This window comes from Nelumbo lutea, chromosome 2, assembly GCF_056320005.1.
Source record: "Nelumbo lutea isolate HS-2025 chromosome 2, American lotus-T2T, whole genome shotgun sequence".
Lineage (NCBI taxonomy): Eukaryota > Viridiplantae > Streptophyta > Magnoliopsida > Proteales > Nelumbonaceae > Nelumbo > Nelumbo lutea.
In genome coordinates, this window is record NC_142685.1 from 7,790,541 (window position 1) to 7,817,910 (window position 27,370).

The 27,370-nt window shown below is 34.4% G+C and overlaps 2 protein-coding genes across 3 annotated transcripts in view; one reads left to right on the forward strand and one right to left on the reverse strand.

Annotated features, from left to right (window-relative positions):
- Positions 1-454: 454 nt before the first annotated feature.
- On the reverse strand, positions 455-1,806 carry LOC148868378 (fasciclin-like arabinogalactan protein 11). The gene has a single exon (XM_088967614.1). It carries the CDS (start codon positions 1,594-1,596, stop codon positions 865-867), a length of 732 nt encoding a protein of 243 aa, XP_088823740.1. The 5' UTR covers positions 1,597-1,806; the 3' UTR covers positions 455-864.
- Positions 1,807-24,108: 22,302 nt separating this feature from the next.
- The window catches only part of LOC148868379 (uncharacterized), a 29,195-nt gene continuing 25,933 nt past the window's right edge, over positions 24,109-27,370 (forward strand). For both annotated transcript variants that reach the window (XM_088973965.1, XM_088973966.1), the window contains exons 1-4: positions 24,109-24,622; positions 24,723-25,031; positions 25,122-25,230; positions 25,333-25,426. In XM_088973965.1, the coding sequence (XP_088830091.1) occupies positions 24,455-24,622; positions 24,723-25,031; positions 25,122-25,230; positions 25,333-25,426 (680 nt within the window). In that variant the 5' untranslated portion in view covers positions 24,109-24,454. The remainder of the gene's footprint in view (positions 24,623-24,722; positions 25,032-25,121; positions 25,231-25,332; positions 25,427-27,370) is intronic.

Sequence of the window (27,370 nt, forward strand, 5' to 3'; positions counted from 1 at the left end):
TGTTATGATTGGTGCACAGCCCGAAACACAGCTTATTCCCTTCGACCTAAAATGCTGCCTCGGGAGTCGGGATGCACACCGGGTTAGGCTACCTATCCACGAGTGAATACGCCAACGTTTAGTAAAGATGGAACCCGGGTGGGATCCACAGTGAATACTGGTGTATTTACTCGTGATAAATAGCCCAGCCCGGTGTGTACTATTTTTGTTGATAATAGCCCTTTTCACAGGGCCTGGGCTCTGGAATCAGGAATTGGAAACGTAGGGAGATAAAGCCCAAACTTTAACTGGCCAACAACTAAGTTGCTGGGCCTAAGCATATTTTAGTAAAGTATTTAAATCCAAGCCCAGCCTTTTAGGAGTCCATGGATCAAACAGTTTAGGCCATCGTACGATTTCTTTTCTTCTTTTTCTTTCTTTTCAATAAATCTTTATTAAGTGATCGGGGCTTGTCTTTGATATGTAAAGCTGAAAACCATAACTTTTTTTTTTTTTTTTGCTTTTACCCTGATGATGATACAAATAATCATGCAAAATTTTCAAATGCAGCACAAAACTTCTAACAAAAATTCTTAGGAAATTAAAAAAAAAAAAAAAAAATAGAAGGCCTCATCACAAACAAACATTCCATGGTAAATACAAAAGGGATAAGAGAAATAAGAAACCAGAAGGGTGACAAATTATTCAAAACTCTCACCATATCATCATAGTCGATGGATTCAATTCAATGAGATCACACCAGAACTAGTACACAAGACCTCACCTGTCATCACCATCAGCAGCAGCAGCAGCATCAAGTTGATGCAATTTAATCAATCATACCAGCACCTGGTGCATTACCTCTCCACCATCATGAATTCGCGGTCACAAAGAAAATGCTGCAAATACTGCAACAATAAATGAGACGATCAAATGCCGGGTGAGAACCATTGCACCAGAAGAATCAACTGGAGCATCATCGGAAGAGGCTGTAGGGGCGTCGGAGGAAGATGGAGGTGATTCCTTCTTTGACTTGGAAGGTGCAGGAGCCGGCGAGGGTGGGCCAAACAGCTGCAAGGGAAGGAGAACCTGGTCCACCTGATAGACAGCCAGCTGGTTATCAGTGTAGATGGTGTTGGCGACGGTCGTATTGACAACTCCGGTGGTTATGTTAACCTGATTGCCGGTGGTGGTGACATTGAGAGGAAACTGGCCATTGTTACTATTTCCTGCCTGGGTTCGTAGTGGGTTACTCACTGTTTGGAACTGCGAGACGGAGATGAAAGAAGGGAGGACATGGAATTGCACCAACTGGACCTTCTGCTGATCTGTGAGGGAGTTGAGGGTACCCGACTTGAGATTAGAAAAGGCATTATCAGTGGGTGCAAATAGAGTGATACCCTGGTTGGAATTGTTGAGCTGTTGGTTGATCTGGTCCGCCATTTGGGTACTCTTTAGCAGTCGGATGAGCGTAGTAAACTGCCCTGCCTTTTCGAGGATGGCTGTAATGTTGGTCGGACCAGAGGGTCCTGGCGCCGGGGCCTGAGCTAAGGTTGTGGTGCACTTTAGCAGGGTAATCAGTACCAGGAAAGAATGTAAGACAAGGAGATTCACCATCTTTCTCTGCTCACTTTTTTACTATTGGAATTGGGCTCTATTGGTTGCTAATTTAGCTAGAAAATGAAGGTGAAAAAGAATTAATAAAGATGACTTGGAAATTGTTGAAGGTGGTGGAAGGAAGAGTGGGTTTTATAAGAGGAGGTTGTGACTTGTGAGGTGGTGGTGAAATGAGAGAAGTTAGGTAAGAGGTACAATCCAATTTGGTCTGACCTTACATCCCATCTTTCTTGTATAAAGAGAAATTTTATTGATGCAGTGTTGCAGCTACTATTTTGCTTAGCAAAGCAGGAAAATGAAGCAAGTTATAATATCACAGCAATGCTACAGATGTGGAAATTGGTGACTGATACAAGTCTTTTTGGTTGCTTTTCCTGCACCTTTTTCCCCCAGGAAAATATATACATACTATTTTTCTCTTGCGACAAACTTAAGGAATAAACTACCATTCCAACTGTCCCACAGGGACCCTCAATCAGCTCGACAATTTATGTTTGTTAATCAGTATATTATCTTTGGACCCATCATGGGAGATGTTAAAAATTTTTTTTTGAGTCCCCTTTATGATTCACTTGTCTCTTGGTGTATACATGTGGACAGGGAAGGGTTGGTTTAGTAATTTGATAGCCAATATAAAATTACCAAAGCACCCTTTTGTGGCTATCAAATCAAAATAAATAAGCTTATGCATGTAAGATGGGCTCGTAATTGACATGTTACTAAGAAAACAAAATTAATAAATTGGGTTGACAACGGGCATCCCTGAAATCCTAAAGCCCATTCTGGGCTAAGACATGTAAAGCCTGAAGTAGTTAAATGGTTTTACTATATATTCATCATCAATATCTATAACAGTGAGAGAGCTATGAACTTGTAATACAACGCCAGCGGTATTTGTGGCCCAACAATGTACTAAGCTCGGCCCAAGGCCAGCCTGTTCAGGAAGGAAAATTGCCCATCTCTAGTCTCAGAATGGGTTAAGTGGTGTTTATCATGAAAACACCCCCTCACTTGTATTTGTGTTTGGGTGTTTTACAGCTAAGATAAGATTGTTTTCTCTCTCTCTCTGGAAAACTAGACGTGCACGTTAGTTAGTCAGTATGGATTGATTTAGCTTAGCACCCAAGATCCACTCCTATGAACTGTACGTGGGCAGACGAGCTCAAGTATGGAATTGATCGTTTTCGCTGAATCTGAATGTACGCTTCCAACCATCCGATGATTCCAATTAAACCTAAATCCGGTGATCACCCTCAGGACGTGGTCATTTACCATAATATTTGGAATTCTTGGCTTTTTCTTCAGGCTGACCTCGGTCTCGGTGTGTCTGGGGCTGGGCTGGTTTAGTACTGCTCAGCTCATTACATTTGGGGGGTAATGTGCACTTCCAACTTCCAATCAGGAAAAAACTAAGCGCCAGCTGTGACAAACCATGACAGGCTCGCTCAATTCAGCCCATGGATTTTAGATTTCACTGCAGATGATGAACTTGTTCCCGGGTATGAAGTTAGAACCCACCCTACCCTACTCCAACGTTATATACTAATGGTAATGGTAACGGCGTGTGGAATTTTGATTATACTCTCTTTTTGTTGTTCAGTTACTCTGAACCTGAGGTAAACCAAAAAACAAACAGGTTGAGGTTGTCAATTAAGTTTCTCTTTTTGAGCAGACAGGTGGCCGTTAGCCAACACACGGGCTCACACAGGGCTTTTCCATGTGAGGAGGGGCTCATCGTCATCTCTCTTTTGGAAGCCATCGGGTAGGTGATTGAGATTTTTGCAGTATTTCTTTTAAATGCTGTATTACGCCATACTGATCATCAACCTCAACCTCTCTGGCCCCCCTAGCTCCATTATGCATTGTTTCTGTGATGTGGCATTTGAACTTGATGAAGTGTTCTTCTTTTCATCATCAAAAAGTTGTTGCAATTAAAGATGTGACAACTCACAAATTCAGGCAATGAGTTGCATTGGCGTTCTTGCGTAAATGGCCATAAACAAATAAAGTTTCTTCCCAATTTAAATTAAAAGTTAAATCACATGATAGTATCAAATTATTTAAGAAGCAATGGCCAAGAAACCAAGGTACTGGGGAAGACGGAAATGACTGGACACCCCCATACCGCTGGCAAGGGATCAGGTCATAATTCTTTGCAGATTTCAATGATTTTGGAGAAGGGAGTGGAAATAGACTGAAAGAGAAGCTGGGAGAGAAGGAGAAAGAAGACCTGGGTCCCTCCTTTATATTTGGTTCTTGGATCTGGTCTACAACAATGTCAAATTCAATGTTTTCTGCTGGCACTAACGTGGCCAGTGGTGCAATGATGTGATATCATCTTGGACATAGATAAATATTGAAAACATTGTTGCTAGCACTCATACCAAACAAAACCAATGTTGTTTTCTTAAAAAATGCCTATGTGACAATATCGATTCCAAACAAAAAATAAGCCCCGTGCAATATTCACAATATCAATGTCAAACACCTACCAAATGTTTTTGGAATCTTCTAATATATGCTTTTATAATTTTATCTTATGGGTTAAATATTAGATCGGACCAGATGCACTTAACTCGTTCTAGGGCTGTATACAACTCTATGTTTTTACACCCTTCATTTGCTGAAGCCTCATGCACTAGGCCGTCCCTTGTGCATTTATTATATCTCTTTTATGTATGTGTATTATAACTTTGTAATTTTCTGTATATTTTGGAATATTATTTGTTTATTGGTTTGATGATCAATTTATATACATAAACTAAAACAAACTCATGTGATGCATGGGGTGGTTTTAAAAAATGCCTCATGTTCCAGAACATTTTCTTAGTTGAGGGGTTTAGAAGCACACTGGACAAGAGAGAGAAACTGTTGGCATGGATAAATGTATCATGATTACACACACAAGTTAATGACAAAGGTGGAGCCAGGGGGCCCCAGGGGCGCCATGACCCCCTCTATGTGTTATTTGGTATTTCATGTAAATTTCCCCCCTCGTCCTACTCTCCATCCCAATGGTTGGATCCCCCGTAGGTCCATCCATATTTATTTCCCCCTCCTCCTTCCATTCCACTTCAGGTTTTAACCCCCTTTATAAAAATTTTCTGACTTCGCCCCTTGTCTGTGGGCAAGCCTGTCATGCACTTGCACAGGCATGGAAAAAACATATGAAAGGATAGAAACCGTTCTTGGGTGGAGATAAAGAGAAAGTAGAAGGGGCTTATATGAATTGGGAGCTAGAGATCCAAGATCAGTGGGAGAAATAATAATGTTGAGAGAGAGACGAGGGAGAAAAGGAAGATTGGAGTCATATGAAAGAAATGTTTAACATACAACCCATATATATTTTGTTGCCATTCAATACACGCCCAGTTTTTAAGGATGGTCATCACTCGCCCTCGGCCAGGACACATTCATATCACAGGGTTGCCTATATTGATACTTGATAGCCTCCCAACGAATTCACATCCAGCCTTCCACTTACGATTGCCCAGTATAAATCCTTTTTAAATTTACTAATAAATTCTCCATAGACGGCATTTCCGAAACATTCTAATTCCATTGGGCCCAAACTGTCAGTACAGGTGATTTTCATATATAAAATATTCCAAATTTGTTGAATTTATAAGGCTAGCTTATACAATTAGAAAAAAAGAACCCTATCGTCAACCTTTTACCATTTTTTACTCTTAAGTTTTAACCACATGTAATACAAGTTTTCCCGCATTGCCAAATTACTGTTGTCGTTCTAATAAGAAATAAAGAAAAGTGGCTTTTGTTGGTCATATAATGAAGTAATGAAGATTATATTACTTCCAACGAGAATGTGAGGTGATGACCGATCATGAACTTAAAGGCTTAATGCTAATCCCTACTCTTTGTAAGTACAACTCTAGTCTAAGTCGTATTCTCACCGGGCACCACTCTATGTCTACACATGCATGAACACCCTTGCCATAGAAATTTGTATGGCAAAGCATTAATTATAAGAAAATCTTACTTGTTACACTATGGGTAACATGTTCGTCTTTTTGGATAAATATAAGGGTAAATATCTTAAATTATTCCTACTGTTTTTAAAATTGATTAATTTTACTCTTATTATTTACATATTGTATTAAAAGATTTCTGACAATTGTTTAGAATCTCTCTTGTCGTTAGTTTTTTGTCATAATCTGTTCACATCTGACATTACGTGAGTGGTAATTATTTTAAAATTCCTAAAATACCTTTATTATTCACCGCTGCTATTAAAACCAGCACTAGCACCCAATACTCAGCTTCAACCGAGCCAGCTCTACTTCGCATTACCTTTCTCCATGTTTCAATCCAATGCCTCTCCCGTCGACCTTGTCTCTCTGGCAACAAGGCTCATAGTGATCACCAAACGCGGTGTCTTCACCTCCAATGCTAGGCACCCGGAAAGCAGTCCATTGAGGCTTACACAGCTCCGCCGGTTTCAAAAGTAATACCATGGTTTTTAAAACTAAACCAGTGACCGGATCAGTTAGGGGTCCTGTTATCAGCTTGAATAGTCTGACTGTTCAATCCAAACGATCGGTCCATTTTAACAAAAAAATTAAAAAAAAAAATTGAAAAATGGTCAAAACCGTTCGAACGGTTCAAATGATTAATCAGTCGATTCAGCAGTTTACTGACCAAAATCAACGATTTTGAAAAAAAAAAGGGTTTTGGAGAAAAACGAAACCAATTAAATAACTGATTCCTGATTTTTGCAGTCCAACCGTCTGGTCCGGTCTGATTTTGAAAAGCATGAGTAATTCCTCGCCTGGAAGAGCTAACTCGTACTGGAACCGAGTCACAAGCAGTGTGGCACAAGAGGCAAATCTAGCGGCTTATCGGTGTCAAACGTCAACTACGGCTTGGTCATGGAAACCCATCCTTGAGACCATCAACTAGAAATCATTCCCTGCTTGTGAATCAGATTTACAGAGCAAGCGGTTCGAGGCGCCAGCAGAGTTCGATTCCGAGTTCAGGAAGTGACTCAGTAGCTGATCTCCATGTTGATTAGGTATGGAGCTCGACTGAGGTGGGATACGATATTGACTCAGTGCTGAAGTCACTATGATGCCAAGTGATCCGAGTCCACGATGTAGATCGGTTCCGAGGTTAGGTATTGTCTATTGACTCAGTTTTGGCAGAAAATTTTCAAGTGGCATATTACATGTGGGAAACACTAAACTTGACCATTATTGGATGCCCCGTTTTCTATCTTGGGCCCTCTTGTGTGGTTTTCTTAACCTGCACGTCATGATCTATTGCGTGTATGTTGATGGTGAGAGGCAAATGATTTGATTTGATGGTGTAATTAAGACCAAATTGCTGTCTTTGGCTTAAGAACAAACAATGATCGAACAACGGAAACCCTTACCGTCTTTGGCCTCAGCACTGACGCTGGAGCGCTGCCGGTGGTAGTCTGATTCTGGTAGTGTGCCTGAGAGCCGAGGTCTGAACCTCAAATTCTCAATCAAACCTGGTGGCGGTGGGAGAGGATGGGTACTTCTCAATCAGAAATTCGTTAGAGAAAACCATGAATTTTTCAATCTGAAATTAGATGCACGAGGGAAATGTCTCAAATACAGTTTTGGGTTTTGGAGATTGTATTTGGAAAAAATTAGAAATCAGGGGTTTCCATCAGTTGGGTTTTATTTTGAAAATGTGATGAATAGTGAAGGGCAAATTTAATATTTCATTTTTCTATTAATATTTATCGATGTATCAATTATCAAAAAAACTTAAGGATACTTTAATAGATTTATCCTAAATATAACTTTAAAAGTGAAAATTTCCAATTAATTATATTTAAAGTTTAATTAATAATAATTTCCCATCCATCAAAATGTATATTCCCTACAACCACTCCATACTTTGTTGGATGTCTGATGTGGGACATTATTATTATAGTAAAACCTATGCTATCCAAATGGGACCTCCCTTCTCATGAATTTTGATAATACTTCCTAATTGGTTACCACTTTCAAGATACAATTTGCTATCAAGTGTTTTCATATTATTATTATTATTATTATTATTATTATTATTATTATTATTATTATTATTATTAGTTGAAAATGCCCATAGGCAATTTCATTGCATCAAATCATTCAATCTGTACAGGTGGAAGAAATGCAGAACAACCAGACCAAATATGAGGTCTATCAAGATTATAAGCATATTTCACAAGAGAATGAACCACCCTACCTACATGAGGGGTGAAAGAGACTACAAAATGATTGTTATACATAGAAGATTCCTATCAATTTTGACTCCAACCCACCCATTTCGGAACCCATCCATACCCACCTATTCTAATAATGGGTCAAGACGGATCATTCGACTCATTTGAGTCAAGGGGAAAAGGATCAAGGTGGGGTTAGGTCGAGGGTTATCCATTGACCTTCCAACCCTCCATTTTATGCATGTTTGAAATTTTTTTCTCCTTCGATTTTTCTTCTTATCCTTTGTTTTCAGATAGGGTTTTCCTCCTTTGTTTAGAGCTGCTGCAATTGCTGAAGAAAGCTTCAAAATGACCAACAATTCTCGTTGCCACCATTTAGGGCTCTCTCAAGTCGTTGCCACAAATTGCTGCAATGATTCTTGCTATCGCTGTTTAGGGCTCCCTCAAGTCACTGTCGCCTAAGTGGCAGATGAAGGTTTCAGAGCTGTTACAAAACTTTTCCCCAAGCTTTGAATCAACGACACTAGTGTAACGTTGATGCTAGCAATTGAACAGAGGAGAGGATGCTGGCGATTGAACATAGTAGACGATGGTGGCGATTGAACGAAAGAGGAGAAACAGGGGCGACCAAGGCTAGATGATGCCAGCGAGTGAGATGAGACCATCTGAACCGGGAAGCACTGCCATAGCCAATTTTTTTGAGATTTTTATCATTTTTTGTATATTTTATGCAATTAGTTTTTAGTTTTTTGATAAATAATTTTTTTGTTGAAATGTATAATGGAGAACAGATGATTATTATTTTATCATTTTTTGTGATTGTTTTCTGCAATTTTTATTTTATTCTAATTCTAATCTTTGGTTGAAACAAATATTTTTTGAAACATTTTATCATTTTATGTATTTTCTTTAATTTTTTCTATTTTTACCTGAGATATATAATTTCTGTGATTATTGTTTTTAGTTGAAATATATAAGTTTTTGGTTTTTTTATTGTTTTATTTATTATTCTGAAATTTTTATTTTTTTGTCTGAAAATATATTTTCTAAACATTTTTATCATTCTTTCAGTAATTTCTATCAATTTGTGCATTCTCTATAATTTTTGGAATTTTCCTGCAAATTTTTGTAATTTTTTTGTATTTACTACAATTTTTATACTTTGATGCATTTTTTGTATTTTCTTTAACTTTTATGTTTTTACAATTTCTCTTTCATATTTTTATTTAAATTTTTATAATTTTCTAAGTTTTTTTCTACATTTTCTGATGTTTTACGACAAATATATATTGTTTGCCATTTATTGTGTTTTTATGAATTTATTTTCATTTTAAAAAATGATTTTTTATGTTTTCGGTTTTTGTAGTTTAAATATATAGTTGTATGCTTTTAAGCAATTAGAATATAGAAAAGGTGAAACAAGGTCTAATTTGAATAATTGATTTAGAGGGTCAAAAGGGTGGGTTAGGATGTCAATTAGAGTGTTAAATGGGTGGGTCAAGGTAAGGGTGGGGAGTGACCCACTTTGACCCATTGACATGGGTGGAAAATGGGTAAGTGGGTCCCACTTTGGTAATTATGGGTCCCATAGTAAATTGCTTTTCTTATTATCACGTCAATAAAAATATTTTTCATCTAAATAGACATATGGAACAAAATTGCGCCTTTTAATAATGAAATTTTATGGATAAAAATGACTAATTGTTTAATTTATCTTGAAAACAATTTTGATTACGGGTGATAGACAATCTTATATAAATTTCATTTTTTTACTCATGGTTATTAGAAAATAAACCAGCTGATGAACAAACGTCAAATTCTCGAGGAAAGTTTGGGTTTCAACCAAGTAAGAGGGATTTTAGCAATGTTTGTAGCTCCTTATCACATTGCCATCAATTAGGGATACAAATGGATTGGATCATATTCAAATCAAAATATATATGAATCCGATCCGATACTGTTCATGTCAGATTTGATCCAATATGAAGATCCAATTGGATTTGATAGGCCTTGATTTGAATTCAAATCCTATTGGTAAGTCGGATCTTTAGATCTAATCCAATCCAACTTTTTTTTTAATTAATAAATTATTAAAAGAAAAATAAAATATACCAATTTAAATAAAAACAAATATTTTTTTAATTATTTCCATCATATATATACATGTTTTTATAGAAAAATAAATAATATAATAAATTTATAAAAATACAATATAAATAATATATATATCTCGGATCAGATAGGGAGTGATCTGAATCCAATTTTTTATCAGACCCTATCATCTGGCCTGCCCCGACCCAAAGGTCTGAACAAAGGTGATCCAAATTCGACCAAATAGGATCGGATCATGATTTAATATCCATTTGCACCCCTACCATCAATTGCAGCTAATCCAAATTAGATTAATCAAATCAATTAATTAAACATCCATGTTTTAGTGACGAATGGAATTGGCTTCCGAGGCTTTAAAACAGTTTTTTTTTATTATTATTTTTTTTTCTTTTTGAGATGCAGTACTACTGTTATAGGAAATATGGAGCATGGTGTTTCTTGTAATATCCGAAGCTAAAGCCCCAAGAAAAAGCACCCGTCGTCGTTATCAGGCTCTTGGCCCAGCACCTAAGTCTATAATTTTTTTTCACTGGTGTCAATGCTCTCCTCATGTTAGCATTACGTGCAAAATGAACGAACTTCATTGATCATGAAAAATATTAGGGAACAGCGATAGCCCCTTTCCCCAGCTCTCTTCCCACCCAAAAACAAAAACAATGTGACAATTATTCATTCATTCAGATTTGGAAACAGAAAGAAAATGGTGTTGGGAAAACAGAATTATCCTTGAAGGTACTCAACAGTGAACACGACACACACAACCAGGTTATGATGTGTCGAGATGTACTGATAATGTGGTATGCAGTCTACATTTACAGGTTTGAAGGTAAACCAACAATGGATCTGATTAATAAATAAATCTACACAGCAGTTTGTAACAACCTCACTTATTGCCAGAACCATGCATGCACGTCAATTTGTGGGGTTCCTACTTGGCTTCTGATAAACAATAATGTAGTAGCTTACCGTGAGGCAAATGCTCAGAAGATCAAGGCCTACCATTGGATGGGTCCAATATTTCTTAATAATTCAAATTAAAATCGAGCCAATGCAATCAATTAACCATTGAATCGGTTAATCACGGTTTGGTTTTTTAGTTTTTTTTATATAATAACCTTCAGGTTGATCGTCTGAACCCGAAATGAGAGGTGGCAGAAATGATAGGTGTCACCGGAGAGGGAGTAACTGGTGCCTGACTCTGGTGGCTTGGTGTTTACTGGCGATCGACATTGCCGCTTGGTGGTTGACGTAGAGCGACAGAGGGGATGACAGGCAAGAGAGAGAGAGAGAAAGAGTTATCAATTCTAGGCCTTCTGAGGTAGCCGTAACAAAGAAGGGAGGGGGAGATATACCTTCAGACCATCTGATTGTCGGTTGGAAAAAGGTTTACAAGCAAGTGATCAAGGTAGGTGTGGCTTACCAAAGCAAATCGAAGTTAAGAACGAGGACGTAATTCAGGGGTCGTCTTATGGTTATGGGGGTTCCACCACTAAAACTACTGCCGCCACTCAATTTAATCCTGAGCGGCTGAGCCACCATGTACTCGAAGTTGGATGCGCCGGTGCGGATATAATTATGTGACACATGTTCCAGTTAATGTTTCTTTCATCTAAATATTTTTATTTCATTAGACAGAAATTATCTATTATTTTATTATTTTTGTTAAAATAATTAAAAAAAAAAAAAACTAAATATATTAAGAATAGGGGACTCATTTATGATCCTCAATTCAAACACTCAACTCCTGAGTAAATAACGGTCCCTGTAATGTTTGAGAACCTTGAAGCGGGACTAATGGAAGAGCTCCGTTGATTAACTGTACATGCTCTCTCCCTTTAGTTTCAAGAAAAAACAAATAATTAGTGGGACTGTTGAGGAGCTCCAATATTAACTGTACCTGCTCCATTTTTCTTCTAAGTTCCAATTCCCTCCCCTCTTCAAACGCAATATTTCATTCCTCTGTGATCTTTCATTTCTGCTGAAACTTTGTTGCTTCCTTTAGTCCCTAGAGTAGGTTCTAAGGCTCCGTTTGTTTGTAATACAATTTGTTGCACCAGTAAAAATGAGGTAAATGCAAATTCTGGTCCATTTTTGCTTTGGGTTTTATTTTATTTCATCTAAAATGCAAATAAATAAAAATCTGAGATAAAAATGAATAAGAATCTACACTTTTATATTTTTGCATCAATCTAAATGAAATTACACTGCAAACAAATAAGGCCTAAATGAAAATGAAGACCATAGAAAGTTGGAGGAAAAATGAAGCAGGGAGGAGATGCAAGGATAAGTTGGTCCATAAAAGTTGGATTTCTTTTCCGCTAAGCAAATGGTACATTATTTTACAAACATAATGGAATTTGTCATACACCTAATTGGTCATTTATATTGCAAAATGTTCTCTTAATGATATAAAATAAATAGATCTATTGGCAATTTCTATGATGGTGGAAGAGTATAATATTTGAACAATTTTAATCAATCAGAACCTAGAGTGGGTATTTTTTACAGAAAAATACACTGCAGCCCACTGCAAAATTCTGAAATTACAGTTCCCCATAGTCTACTAGTAGCACCCCCCCCCTATAATCACATTCCGCCCATGAATTTAGTATTAATTTACAGTCAGGATTTATGCCACCTGCAGGATGAAGCTTTATGTGAGTGACCAACCCACTTGCCTGGGTATCAGCTTTATACAGTAATAGATAAGTCTGGATCTGCTTGTTACATTACCCTACATCACGCATTTTGAATATCTTTTTCTACTTGTATCTTGTCATTCATAGAAGATGTCCTTGCTGTACAGTTGTAATGTCCTGTGAGGGTATGGGGCCACTCTCTTGTGGCCGCGAGAGGGAATTATAGAGGAAAAGAAAATTCCTTGCATATTTTTCTCCTATTGGTTGGCCAATCTACCTTGCACCTAGGATAAACTTCTTATATCATAAGACTTTTAGTGGGTCCGACCAACTCAACGAAACTGATCTGTGACAAATTATTGGCCTGGCCAGCCAGGTGGCCCAGGTCTTTGTCCTGCTGTTCAGGCCCATTGTGGTGGTGTTGGGCTGCCCCTAGCCCAGTCCAATAAAAACCCATTTTGATTAGCCCAATTCTAGTTCAGTTATCCTTGCACGTAGGGTCCAATTTGGTTACAGTTCCAGGTAAAAACTTGACTGAATACATCAGCAACTCTGATTCAGACCAACCCATTGAAATGCCTATCAGAATTAAGTCTGAGTTTAGAAGGAGTATAAATGCAAATATGTAGAGTGCAAAACCTTATATTTTGTATGTATTTATATTGTACATACAAAATAAGGGGTTTGCTAGTGAACTCTAATATTTATGCTGTACATATTTCCAATCTTATAAGAGGTTTGCTAGTGAACAACATTTTATACAATTCTTTGTTTTCATTGCCCATACTGGATATATATATATATATATATATACTATTTAAGATTCGAGAAAACTTGCTCCATTCAGGGAGGGACAGGGTTTTATTTATGTTTTATATACTATTTGTAAATTAATTTTAAATGTTTGCAATATAAAAAATTGAATACTAAATCATATTTTAAACACTATTTAAAAAAATACATTAAATAACAAAATTATGTAGTAACTTTAATAAGAATATAAAATATAAATAAATGAAAAACAAATATAATTGAAATAGTGGAAGTAGATTAAATAACTTAGAGGTGTTAATGCTTTTTATAAAGGCTACAACTTAGGCCAAGTTGGCCCGAGCGCAACCCAAAAAAGTTGGGTTAGGTTGATGCTTGGGTTAAGGTTAGGGACTTGGGGTTGAAATTTATGAACCCAACATTACTTCGAGTTGGGTTACCGAACCCGACACTATAGTGCATATCATATATAAATATGATATATCATAGATTGATTTTTTAGATGCATAATAGTTGTATAGCTCCCACCACATACTATCGCTTATTTCTTTTAAGATAATCATTTCACATAATCCTAATTATAAATACTAAAACCTTAATAACATATTTTATGTTTTTTAATATTTTATTATTTATCTCATCTCTATTGTTTGCCACCCATAGCTTGCTGCCCATAAAAGATCTATTATAAGTCACAACTCATAATCAACTATAGTCATTGACTCATTTCAAACTTCTTTTTTCTTTTTTAGAACTTAATACTTAAAGAACAAATAAAAACATCAACAAGCAAATTCTAATAAAACATAGGATTAATATATGTAATGAAAGTTGAGTTAAGATCTGGTATTAAGAAGTTCTACGAGATTTTAAGGGATATGAAAAAGGTTTGGGCTGGACTTCAGGTTGGGTTGAGTTGAGTTGGGTTAGGGTTATGGTTATGGTTGGATAGGTCGGATTGGGTTAGGGTTAGAATTGGGGGTTTAGAACTTAGGGTTGGCCTTAACCTGACCTAACCCGACCCGACTTGAAGCCTTACTATTTATTAGTTATTTATTGTATTTTTGTTATAAGTATATTTTCAGCAATTGTGTATTTTCACTATAAATTAATCTATTAGAAATTGTTTCATATTTATTTAAATAACAATCCATTATTATTATTTTAATATATAATTATGAAATAATTTAGGAAAATTATTAAATCTATCCACACCAATCTAACCACTTGGTTGACTTCAACCACTCTTGGCTTTACATTAATTAACAAAAAATGATTTACTTTTAATTAAAATTAATATAATTTACTATAATTACATCTCATTGATTAATAGTAAATAATTTAGGCTTAAAAAGTAAATAACTTATATTAGTTCACATTACTTTATTGTTATTGTAAATAACTAATTTACTATACATTTTTGCTAATAAAAAACAATTTCAATAATTTTTGGAAATTATTACAAAATATTGTAATTTATTATTATTAATTTACTATTAGTTAATTAGTAATAGAAAATTATTAGAATTGTAGGGATGACAATTTTCCTTGTAAAACTATGGCCCTACCTTGCCCCACCCCGGATGGGGCAAGTTTTCTCGAATTTTAAATAGGGATGATGAAGAGATAGAGTGGGGACGAGGAAAACGTTTTTGCTCCAAATCGGGAATGGGGTTTCCATATAATTCCCCAAATCTAATGGTAAATTAATGCAATATTACTAGATTTAATATTAATTTTTAAAAAATATCTCTATGTTTTTCCTCATATTCTTATAATCCTAGGATCCCACAATTCCATTTATAAAATACCCCCAAATTGTCATAATCCAATTTCTAATTCCTAAAATACCTCCAAAATCCCATAATCCTATTTGTAAAATATCCATAAATTAGATTATTTTTAGGTAGTTGCCTCGGGTGGGAAAAATTTGGGGATTCTCCATCCTCGACAGGGAATGGGTCATGGGTGCCTTGCCTCGAATCCACCCCACCACCAATGACGAGGCGGGAATAGGATAGAGTGTCTTGACTATGAACACAAGGGATAGGGAGGAATGCCCCATCCCGTACATTGCACGGGGCCCCCTAGTTAAAAAATAAAAATAAAGACAAATTCACCATGTCCATGGAGGGATACAAGAGTTTTAGTCTCTTAAACGCATTTTTAGGGTATACCTGTTTTAACTACAAATAGCCTCAAACAACAATGCATGCCAATTTATAATGGCCAACCCAAAACATCTCAGTTAGAAATAGGTATATTCAAAGGATTTTAATGACCAAATGGCTTGTAACTTGTAAGTAAGGTCCAAAGTATTGATACTCGGATTGGACAGTCAGACCAGGAACCGGTCACCATTTTACCCCAAAACTGTCTTTTTGCCAAAAACCGTTGATTTGTTCAATAAACCGCTGACCTGGGCGGTCAAATCGTTTGAAATGTCCAACGGTTTTGGCCATCTTTTATTTTTTTTTTGTTAGAATGGGTCGTCCATTCGATTCAAATGGGTCATCCATTTGGTTTTAAAAACGGATGGGCCATCCATTTGATTCAAACTGGTTAAACCGTTCAACCCAGGAATTAGACCTTTGAATGGTTTGTTGTCCGGTTTGATTTTAAAAACCTTGTTCTTGATAACAGACATTGTTTAAAACAGTTTAAAACACCAATTCACCCAAAAAAAATCAAAACACTTAGCTTTTAACTCTTTTAACTCTTTCAAAAACTGTGCATACAGCATCCCGCCACACATTGAGAAATAGAATTATCCTCCCTGTATATTGTTTATGCACTAAGCCTAAATTAATGGTGTAGGTGGGGGTGGGGGGGAGATTTTCCTAATGTATTCCTATACTTGTTGACTGTGTAAAAGGCTAAAGAGTTTTTATTTGCAAGGAATCCTATCATTATGTGATATGCTTATAAGGGATGGTTAATATACAAGCAAGCCCAAGCCCCCATTAATGTCGTCTGAGTCAGAAATTAACATAATTGAGTCCAAGTAATGCCCTATTTTTTGGGTTGTGATGAAACCAGTAAAGATATTAATATACTAGCGTCTCATTCCAAAATGATTTCAGTCCATCCATTCATAATTGTCATTTCAAGACCAAGCAAACTCTGATTCAATGGCACCGTTCTCCCTCCTGCATTGCCCTTTTCACCCCCTGTTCAGTACTAATGCATCCTTTGATTCAAAGCCCACTCACAGTTGGTTACAACCAAGCTAATACCCAATAAAACGTTCAAGTATACAATTCTTGAGGATGAATCCACGCTTTATTGACAGGATGCGTGAAATAAAATTTAAATTTTAGTGTTATTCCACAAAATTTCTTTATCAATTTTATGATCATATTCAATTAATTTCAATAATTTGGTGAATGTGGAATGAGCACAACTTCAACAGCAAAACAACAAAACAGCAAAACATGGTGTTGACTCTCACGATATTGTGTGGCTGGAGTGTCTTATTGGTATGCCTGCTGTCGGTATTTCGATTCAGACTCTTTCTCTATTCAGTTGACTGTGGACCAATCAAAACATTCCACGTGGCCCATTTTTGAGAGGTATGGTATTTTATTATTGATGTGGTCCGAAAATTATCATTTATTGGTTACACAACCTTTGCATTCAGTTAATCCTTATTTCTCTTTTTGCAAATTTTCTCAAGCAGCCAATCCAAATTCACCTATAACACCTCTACACTCTATTTTACATTGACTGAACCCAAACCCGATAATAAGACTATATATAATATAATAAAAAAAAAAATCTTTGAACATGCATTACCCCAATCACAAAGGTCAGGAGCTATGGACTCTTTAACTAATTTTCAAGAAACTAGTCATTCCAAATGATATTTTTCACATTTAAAATTCAGAATGGACAAATCATTTTCTCCAACCAAACAATCCCTCAGACTTCGATAGAAAATTTTTTAACTTAACAAATTTAAGCAGCCAAAATATAAAACATACTTGGTAGCCCAGAAAATCTCCATGACCCATGGTGTGTGTTTGTACAATGGTGCATCCCCATCATCTAAAGCATGCAATACATCACACGACGTGAGTTCATATATAGTCCACTTTTGAGGAGCCCAGATATTTTGCAAGCAAAAACTCTAACAACACATCTGCTCACACGTCAGGAAAGCAAAGATTAGCTGAACTTGATCACTGTTTAGGGACTGTGGAGCCAATGATAAGGTATCATGGACTGCAGCTTGCTGAACAGCCATCGCATTCAGCTAATCCCAATTCACATCAGGATTATCTCCTATATATGTAAGTTAAATTCATGAGGAGATATTCCTAATGTGTGGCTAGGTGCACATGCTTTTAAAAGTGTGCATAGGGTGGCTTAAAAAAGTTACGTGTTACATGTGACTTTTATATTGAGCTTTATAAAGTTACTAGTGAATGAACCCGTACTAAGTATGGAGAAGTTAATTATATATATTATATAATAAAAATTAATGATTTTTATCACCATTTTTTAAGACATTTATACAGTCTACGGGTCCACATAAATTGATCCTTATATGTCAAACCCGTAAAATTATACAGGTCATTAAATTCAACTTGAGCCGTTTTATTACTTTAATTTAACCATTCTTATTATTATTATTATTAATTTATTTTAGTATTTAATTTAAAATTTTTGTTATATAGTAATAATAATAACTAAATTTGTAATTATTTAAATATTTACTTAAAATAATTTTTCAACCGAGTATAATTATAATATAATAAATTTGTTAATTCATATTTTGCATTTAAGAATAAACATTAATGATTTGGCTTAACAATTTTAATGATTGTTAATAAATATTGATTCTTATTTAAGGTTTAATTACTGTATTCGGTAATTATTATGGGGCATGCTTTGAATAAACATTAATGATAATTGATGATTGTTATTTCATTTTTTGTTATTTACTTAATTAAGTACTTGATGATTGTTATTATTATTAATTATTTGTATAAATAATTGATTGTTATTGTTATTTAATTAATCCAGTAATTTTCAGCAAGTAATTATTTGATTTAATTTGAATTATTTCATTTTTTAATTATTTATAATAGACATTTAGGGTAGGCTCTATTTGATTTAAGAGACTTACCATGTTTTATCCAGACAATGACCCCATACTAAGTAAGGGGCAACTATAATATCATTTAATTTGAAATTTACTATTTAACAATAAAAAATCAATGTTGAGCAACCGACCCCCAAAAGAGTATCAATAACTTTGAAATCATTAATCTATTTATAATGAAACCATCCTAAGTATGGAAGTCACCTCCAAGTTAGGTGGCAACACTAATATTATATTCTTATTATGTGTGTATTGATTTTTAAATAAGTAATGTTAAATTATTATTATTTTATTTTTATTTTTATTCTTATTATGAAGTAATTAATTTGTTATAGTTACAGTTTTTAGTTAATTCCTGAAATAGTAATTGCTTTTATAATTCTTTTAGTTTAACAATAATGAATAATTGAAAGTTTATAATTTAACTTTCACTAGATGAAATATTTATTGAAGAATATTAATAGTATTAATTATAATTACTTATAATAATAATAATAATGATGATGATGATGATAATAATAATAATAATAATAATAATAATAATAATAATAATAATAATAATAATAATAATAATGATAATAATAATAATAATAATAATAATGATAATAATAATAATAATAATAATAATAATAATAATAATATTAATATTAATAATAATAGTGATAGTAATAATAATAATAATAATGATAATAATAATAATAATAATAATAATAATAAGAAGAAGAAGAAGAAGAAGAAGAAGTAACACTAATTATATCTTTATAAAATAATCAATATTAATTAATATAAATACGAAACGATTTATCCCAATTAATAGTTAACATTATTAAAATACTTATTAATTAGCATTAATTAATTAACATTCCAAAGTAATAACTATCATTGTTATAATTAAGGAGTAAATTATCAGTAAGTAATTATAATCAGTAATTAATTTTTATCAGAAATCATTATTATTAGTGATAATTAATTATAATTATTGATAATATTATAATTATATTAATTAATATAAGTATTAATTATAATTAATAATAATAATAATGTAATTAATTATTTCATATAAATGCATGAATTATAATTTTTGATAATAATTCTAATATAAATAATTAACATTAAATATTTATTTTCAAAATAATCAATATGAGTTAATCTAAATATAAAATGATTATTTCTGAATTATTAATTACCATTAATCATTATTAATTATCATTATGAATTAATAATGAGAAAATTTATCAGTAATTAAGTATTAGTAGTAATTATTATAAGAAATTATTATCAATAATTGATTATTATCAATGAGTTATTATTAGTAATTAATAGCTGAAACCTGAAATTAATTAATTAGAAGCCATTAATTATTATTAGTACCCTCTCTTTCAAAAAGTTGACTCATCATCATCGTCATTGATGAAGGGTGATTTGGCCCGACCTAGTAAAGAGGGGTTACGTGGACATGACCTGACCAAGAGATGACAACTTAGCTTGACATGACCAGTCTGCAACAAATCGAGCTTGGATATCCAACCATCTCGGGATAAAGTGACCTCGCGACAAGGTCACCTCGAAACAAGTCACTTCTGGACGAGATCACAACAGGATCACCTCGATCCCAAGGCACTTCGGCATTCAACCCAGTTCAGAACTTAAAGGCATTAGCTCGGGGATACCGGCAAACCACTACGTGATGACCCCAAAAATCTCTCCAACAGATTTTGAACTTTATGGGACCACGCCGCGTAATAGCGTTATCCCCCAATTAAAGCGGAAACGGATCTCATCGTGACGAAGATCCCGCAACCGATCCGCAAAACCCGCGAGGACTCAATTATATAAAGGCTCCACTCCTGATGGTTCAAGGTACGTGTGATTTCTCTGCTCTCTAACTCTCAATATTCTTAGCATTTTTCAGCTCCCAACAAGTTTGCTAACTTAAGCATCAGAATGACCTCGCCGAGCTCGCCACCCTGAGTTCTCTAATCCTCCTCTTGCAGATCAACCTAGTCTACCGTCCGACTGGAAGCCAGATCACCTCCAGCAGGGAACACCTAGATTGCGCTACATCAATCATCATCAATGACAACAACTTGATAAATACATAATTTGATAAAAATAGGTAAATATCATTAATTTATTTTTTATCTTTTGGAAATTTGAATAAGAAAAAAATAAAATGGTTAGCATTGCAAATGAAAAATTATTTGGGTTTTTGCAAAAAAAATATATATTGAACATAAAAAACCAATTATTTAAAAATAAGTTCATTAAATCAAAGAGTAATTAAATTTATTCGATAAATAATAATTTTTATAAATTAAAATTAATAATTAATAATTAATTATCTATCCAAATTAAAATGGGTAATTTCAGCAAATAATTTTGAGTAATTAAACTTTGCTATTAACATTTTTTTTAATAATAATTAGTATTATTAATAGATTAATAATTATGAAATCAATAATAATAATAAGCATATTATTACTATTACTATTATAATTATTATTAACTAATGATATATTCTTATTATGTGTGTATTGGTTTTGAAATCAGTAATATTAAAGTATTCTTATTCTTCTTCTTCTTATTTTATTTATATTAAGTAATTAATTTGTTATAATTACGATTTTTGGTTAATTCATAAAATAATATTTGGTTTTATAATTCTTTAAGTTTAACGATATTGAATAATTGAAAGTTTTATAATTTAATTTTAACTAAATGAAGTATTTATTGGAGAATAATAATAGTATTAATTATAATTACTTGTAATAATAATAATGTAAATAAGTAACACTAATTATATATTTATAAAATATTTAATATGAATTAACATTAATATAAAATGATTATATCCCAATCAATAATTAACATTATTAAAATGCTTATTAATTATCATTAATTAATTAACATTCCAAAGTAATGATTATCATCATTAGTATTAGTAATAATTAATTATAATGATTGATAATAATAATATAATTATATTAATTAATATAATATTATTAGTTATAATAATATAATTAATTATTTCATATAAATGTATGAATAATAATTATAATTAACATTAAATATTTATTTTCAAAATAATTAATATGAGTTAATATAAATATAAAATGATTGTTTCTGATTTGTTAATTACCATTATGAAATTATTTATTAATTATCATTTCGAATTAATAATGAGCAATATTGTTAGTGATAAATTATCAGTAATTAAGTATTAGAACTAGTTATTATAAAAAAATTATTTTCCAAAATAATAATGAGCAATATTATCACTAATTAATTATTATTAGCAATTAAGTAATAACAGTAATTATTATTAGTAATTAATAGCTGAAATTAATTAATTAGAAATAGTTAACAATAATTATTATTAGTAATCAATAGCCATAATTAATTAATTAGTTTAGTATTTAAGAGTAATTAATAGCGCAGTTTTATTTTTTTTAGGAAATGATTGAAAGTGGGAGCTTCCCACTTTTCATAACTATGCATGGTGGTGGGCTCCACTCTGCATGTTAGTGGGCTCATTTCTTGAACTACTACTAATAAGAATTTGACACATATCTAGTGGACTTTGTTCTTGAACTACCATTAATCAGACATGTGTCCTTTTTGTTTAAATCTTTGGAACGACAGGTGTCTGAATGTAGATGGGCCACATGGGGCTTTGGCCTGAAATCATTCCTTTAATATATATATATATCTTGATTATAGATTATAAGCATTTACTTATAAATTCCCTATAATTTCATTTATTTATTAAAACATACTCTCTAGTTTGTATACTATCAAAAGACGGAACGGGATCTACTCCTCACACAAGGGCACCTCACATGCACATCCACCATGCATTGGGAACATCTCCCATAAATAATAATTTATAAGTACGGGAGATTCCCAATGCATAGTACGATGTTTATACGAGGCACGGGTGAGGCACCCTGTGTGAGGAGCAGATCCGGTCTCTCAAAAGACTCACATTGTTTGCAATGTGTTTTACTTATCGACCTTAAGTTAAAAACCATTTGTACTTCCATTGGTCACTTGACCTCTTAAAATAAGCAGAAAATATGATAGAGCATAAGACTAGAGTCCTTTTCATCTGTTTTCAAAGTCCTTTCTCCATACTAAGTTATAATTTGTGGGAATGGTTTTGTTTCTAAAAAGGATGAGTATTTTCACAATAAAATTCCCCATATGCATGTTCTTTCACATTTTCCCCTCATTTTTCAAAGGTTATGTGACCAATTCCGAAAATACAAAGGATTCACGATAGAAGGGAAATTAAGTAAAGCCTTTGTAATATACTAGTGCAAGCACAAATGATTCAATCAATTTTTAATATACAGTATGTATTAGTGCAATCGCACCTGTTATATATGCACTTGTGCAAGTATTAAGATTCGGGCCCATTAAAAATTTGATAAATTCTCAACCCAATCCAAGATACAGCTCTATTACTGACCCGTTGTCTATTTACAATGTTAATATAGGATGACTTTTCAGTTAAAAAAAGAAATAGGACGACGTATTACTGCCCCCCCTCCCCTTGACTCATTTCTGTTATAAAATGGGTCCATAACCCCTCCAAAATGTGAAAAAGGATTAATCTCTACTCCTCCAGCTCCCAAAATTTTAAAAATATATTTATTTTTTCTTTAAAAAATATATAATAAACCAAAACCTTCTCATGCCATATTTCCTCAAATCCTACTCCCACTTTTTATCTCATTTTTCTTATTTAACTTGACCCCTAAAGAAAATTCAGACTTCGCCGCTGATCAAAGATATCGAAATGACAAATTGGATTTAAGTAACTCAAAGGCAACTTCTATTCTATTGAACAAATAGATAAAAAAAAAACACATCTCAATCATAATCAATGACATGAGGAAATGGAGAGTGAAGAGCAAGTCATCGAAAAACAGCAAAATGTTAATATTAACTAACCGACCTCGTAAAGTTGAGATAAGGCATAGACGATGAGGATGATGATGACATGTATACAGTTAATATTAACTAACTACAGCTTCTGAGTCATGATAGACGGAAACAAAACTTTTGAAGTTTGTTAATATATGATCATCACCGCCTTTTAGATTGTTAATTATAATTAATTGATAATTATTCTCCTGATAAAGTCTTTACTCTTTACTAGACGAGACATCACCCCACCATGTCCACGTGGCAAAACAAGGCCTTTCTTCTATGATCTTTGGAACTGAAAATCTGATGCTCCAACGTTTAACAATTGTCCGGCTCACCCCTCAATCAAATAATCGACGGTGAATGGATTGTATGCCTGGGCCTGGCCGGCCCATCCACGCAGTCCATTGTTTGATTAGACGGTCTGGATTGGCTACATTTATTCCCTCTGACGCGGCTCAAACTTTACATATGTGCACCTTCTCCTTAGAATTCCAATCAGAGGGCTAAAGAACATCATCATCGTTCGGATGTTCTATCTTCAACGGCTCATGGGTGATCAAGTCGTTGGTTGGGTGACATTGTGACCAAAATTCCAATCAGAGGGCAATTACCTTACCAAAAGTTCTGACCGAGTCGAGTCATAGGAAGAACAATTAGCTCCAGCTTCCAGCCACGTGTGTCCGGGGGTAGTTGTGTAAAGTACGGTACATCTTGATTTGATTTAATAGTTTCTAAGTAAAAATCAACGTAGGAGATTTGTCGAGTCCGTGTTGGGCGCTCCATCCGGTGTTAAGCGACTGAGGAGAAAAAAAAGAAAGGGAGACGAGAGAAGAAGGAAACACAGCGGAGACGACGTTGAGACGCTTATTACTAGCTTCTGGTTCTGGGTTGATTTTCGGTCCTTGAAGCCGCAGCCATTCAGTGTTTCATGAATTGGGTTTTACAGTGTGAGTTCTTGATCTGGTCATCTCATAAAAGCAATAGAGAAAGAGGAGGAGGAGGGAGCAGAATAAATAGCCAAGAGGAGCGTTCAGACAGTGGGGGAAGAGGATTCCATTGTCATGATCTCATGCGTCGAAAACTGTCGTTGCCGGTATGATCAACAGCAGCAGCAACGGTTTAATGTCTTCGTCATCGGCAAACGCTCAATCGCCTGGGCTGAAGACCTACTTCAAGACCCCAGAAGGCCGTTACAAACTTCAATACGAGAAGACTCATCCCGCCGGTCTCCTTCACTATGCACACAGCAAAGCCGTTACTCAGGTATGTATTTCAAGGGTTTTCTTTGTTTCCCTCTCTTTATTTATTGGAATTGATACCCATATTTATATTGAATTATCTCCTCCATCTGTTTGGTTCTCAGGTAACCCTTGCGCATCTCAAGGATAAACCGGCACCAGTGCCATCCGCCCCAACTTCAAGCTTGAGCAGCGGTAGCGCAATGAGATCAGCAGCTGCCAGGCTCTTAGGCGGGAATGGTAGCCGCACACTTAATTTTGTAGGGGGAAATGGTTCTAGTAAAGGCGTTGCGGTAACCAGTAGGATTGGTTCATTGGGGGCTTCGAGTATCAGTAATTCACCAGCCGCTTCGAATTTTGACGGAAAGGGGTCTTATCTGATATTTAATGTCAGCGACACAATTTTCATCAGTGACTTCAATTCTCCAGATAAGGTATCTTTCTTCTATTTCCACTACTGGTCTCTGCTTGGTCCCCATTTCTTCAAGTTGTTTTTTTAAGAGAATTATACATATGAGCTGCAGGATCCTATTAAATCAATCCATTTCAGCAATTCAAACCCTGTCTGCCACACTTTTGATCCCGAAGCCAAGGACGGGCATGACTTGCTTATTGGATTGAACTCTGGAGACGGTAATTTGTTTTAGGTTTGAATTCCCCGGCATGATTTATTTTCTTGTCTTTCTGAATTTCAAACACATGTTTTGTTTTCTTTTCTGTATGTGCATTTTGTAGTATACTCGGTGTCACTGAGACAGCAACTGCAAGATGTAGGAAAGAAGCTTGTCGGAGCCCAACATTACAACAAAGACGGTTCTGTAAATAACAGGCAAAACCTTAATTCCGTTTTTTTGTTGTTTTTGTCATTAACTTTTTTAACGCTGCTTAGTTTTGTGAATTAAGAATTTAGCATACATGTATTGTGGTATGATGGAGTAGTTACTAGTTTTTTCTTTTTCTTTTTTTTTTTTTGGAAAAAAGGTAAGGTAATTTTATTAAAACAACAGAAATTACAGAGTAGCTCCAAAACCGGAGCTAGAAACAGAGAACCAAGCCCAAAACTAGATTACAGCTCAAACAAACTTCTAGACCTCAGCTATGCACCAAGAGCCCTGGATTGGAACCCTTTCACAGCTGAAGTCCAAGACACCAATTTCCCCACACTACAAGATACAAGACTATCTTACATCCTTAGATTTGTTTTGAAAAACTCTTCTGTTTCTCTCTGCCCAGATGGTGCTGATCACTGCTACAGGAATAGCCAACCACACACTTTTTGCCAACTTGGAGAGGCCTTGAAGCTCCCAGTTTCTTAAGAGATCCATCACTTTACTTGGCATGACCCAGGAAAGTCCCACAGAAGAAAGAAAGTGATCCTACAAGGCTGTTGAGACAGGACAATGGATAAAAAGATGGTTGTTGTCCTCTTCATTTTGGCCACAAAGCACACAACCCAAATTTTGAATTTGCATATTCCCCTTCTAACCAGGTTCAGCTTAGTAGTTATTAGTTTTTATCCTTACTACTATCTTGTAGCATGATGCACTTTGTGGCCACTTACACTCGATTGAATAACAATTGACTTTATTGTCTCTTTTCCCTTTATTTAAAATTGTTTTTCATCTCATTTATGATTTCTGACAAACAACCATAACCTCAGCCATGTAAAATCTGAAGATGCAAGTATAGGATTAACAGGTCATGGTTGGGAATGTGGTAGTATGGCTCAAGTTAGTGGGGTTGTGGATATGGATTATGGAGATGGATTCATCTATTGAAAAAGAAAAAAAAAAAGGATTGGGGATATGGATTTGGGAGTTAGAATCTGATATGTTTCTAGAAGTCTGTCTGACTTGGTGAGTTGAAAGAATATGGATTTGGGGACATGTCTAAGAAAAAAATACTTGCTTAAAAAGTTGGATATATTGTGAACTCTAGTGGCATATACCCATAGAAGGACATAAGTAGATGCAATAGTTCACATTTGCTACCTAAAGGCAATACAAAAGAAAAAGATGGAGTTTATTATGCATGCTAAGTGTCGACTATGGGAAAATATATATGCTAAATGTTCATTTATATCAAATAAGCGAGGAAAAAAGAACACAATAAGGAGAAGCATCCCTTAAGAATCCAAGGATTGTTGGAATCCCACGCCTGTCCAATGCAGTCTCGTTATCCATTTAGGAGAGTTCATCTATGATGTAACAAGTGTTGCATTGGCATGTAAATTGGGTTGGAATCCGACGCATGTCCAGGAATCTGATTCAACAAGATGAAAAAATGTGGACTTGGGGATGCATCTAGAATTGGTATTTACTATTAAGAAATATATATTGTTCATTCTATTAACATATTTCCATGGAATGTTCTATGAGTAAATCCAAATTCCAAAAGTTTGTTCTATTACCTAAAAACATACTATTGGAAAAGATAAAATTCATTATTTTATATTGAATGTTCATTTATGTCAAGCAAACAAGGAGAAGTGTTCTTTCAATATCTTGTGGAGTGTTAATTATATAAAAAAAAATCCTGTGGAGTGTTGGATGTGTCCATCTAGGAGTTTCCACATAACACTCCATTCACATGGCATTGGTTCTTGTGTCTCTGTCTTCCATCCGAAGTCTCATTTTCTATATGTGGATAGTGTGTTTAGGAAAACCTTAAAGTTGATCATTTGATCCCGAGGCAAATGAATATGAAAAATTTTAAATGTGCTATGTAATGGTAGTAAGGAGTCTATCTCCTATATCTTGCTCCATTACCCATT

What these genes read in the sequence shown, in the direction of transcription:
- LOC148868378 (XM_088967614.1), bottom strand. Translation starts at nt 1,596, where the DNA reads ATGGTGAATCTCCTTGTCTTACATTCTTTCCTGGTACTGATTACCCTG.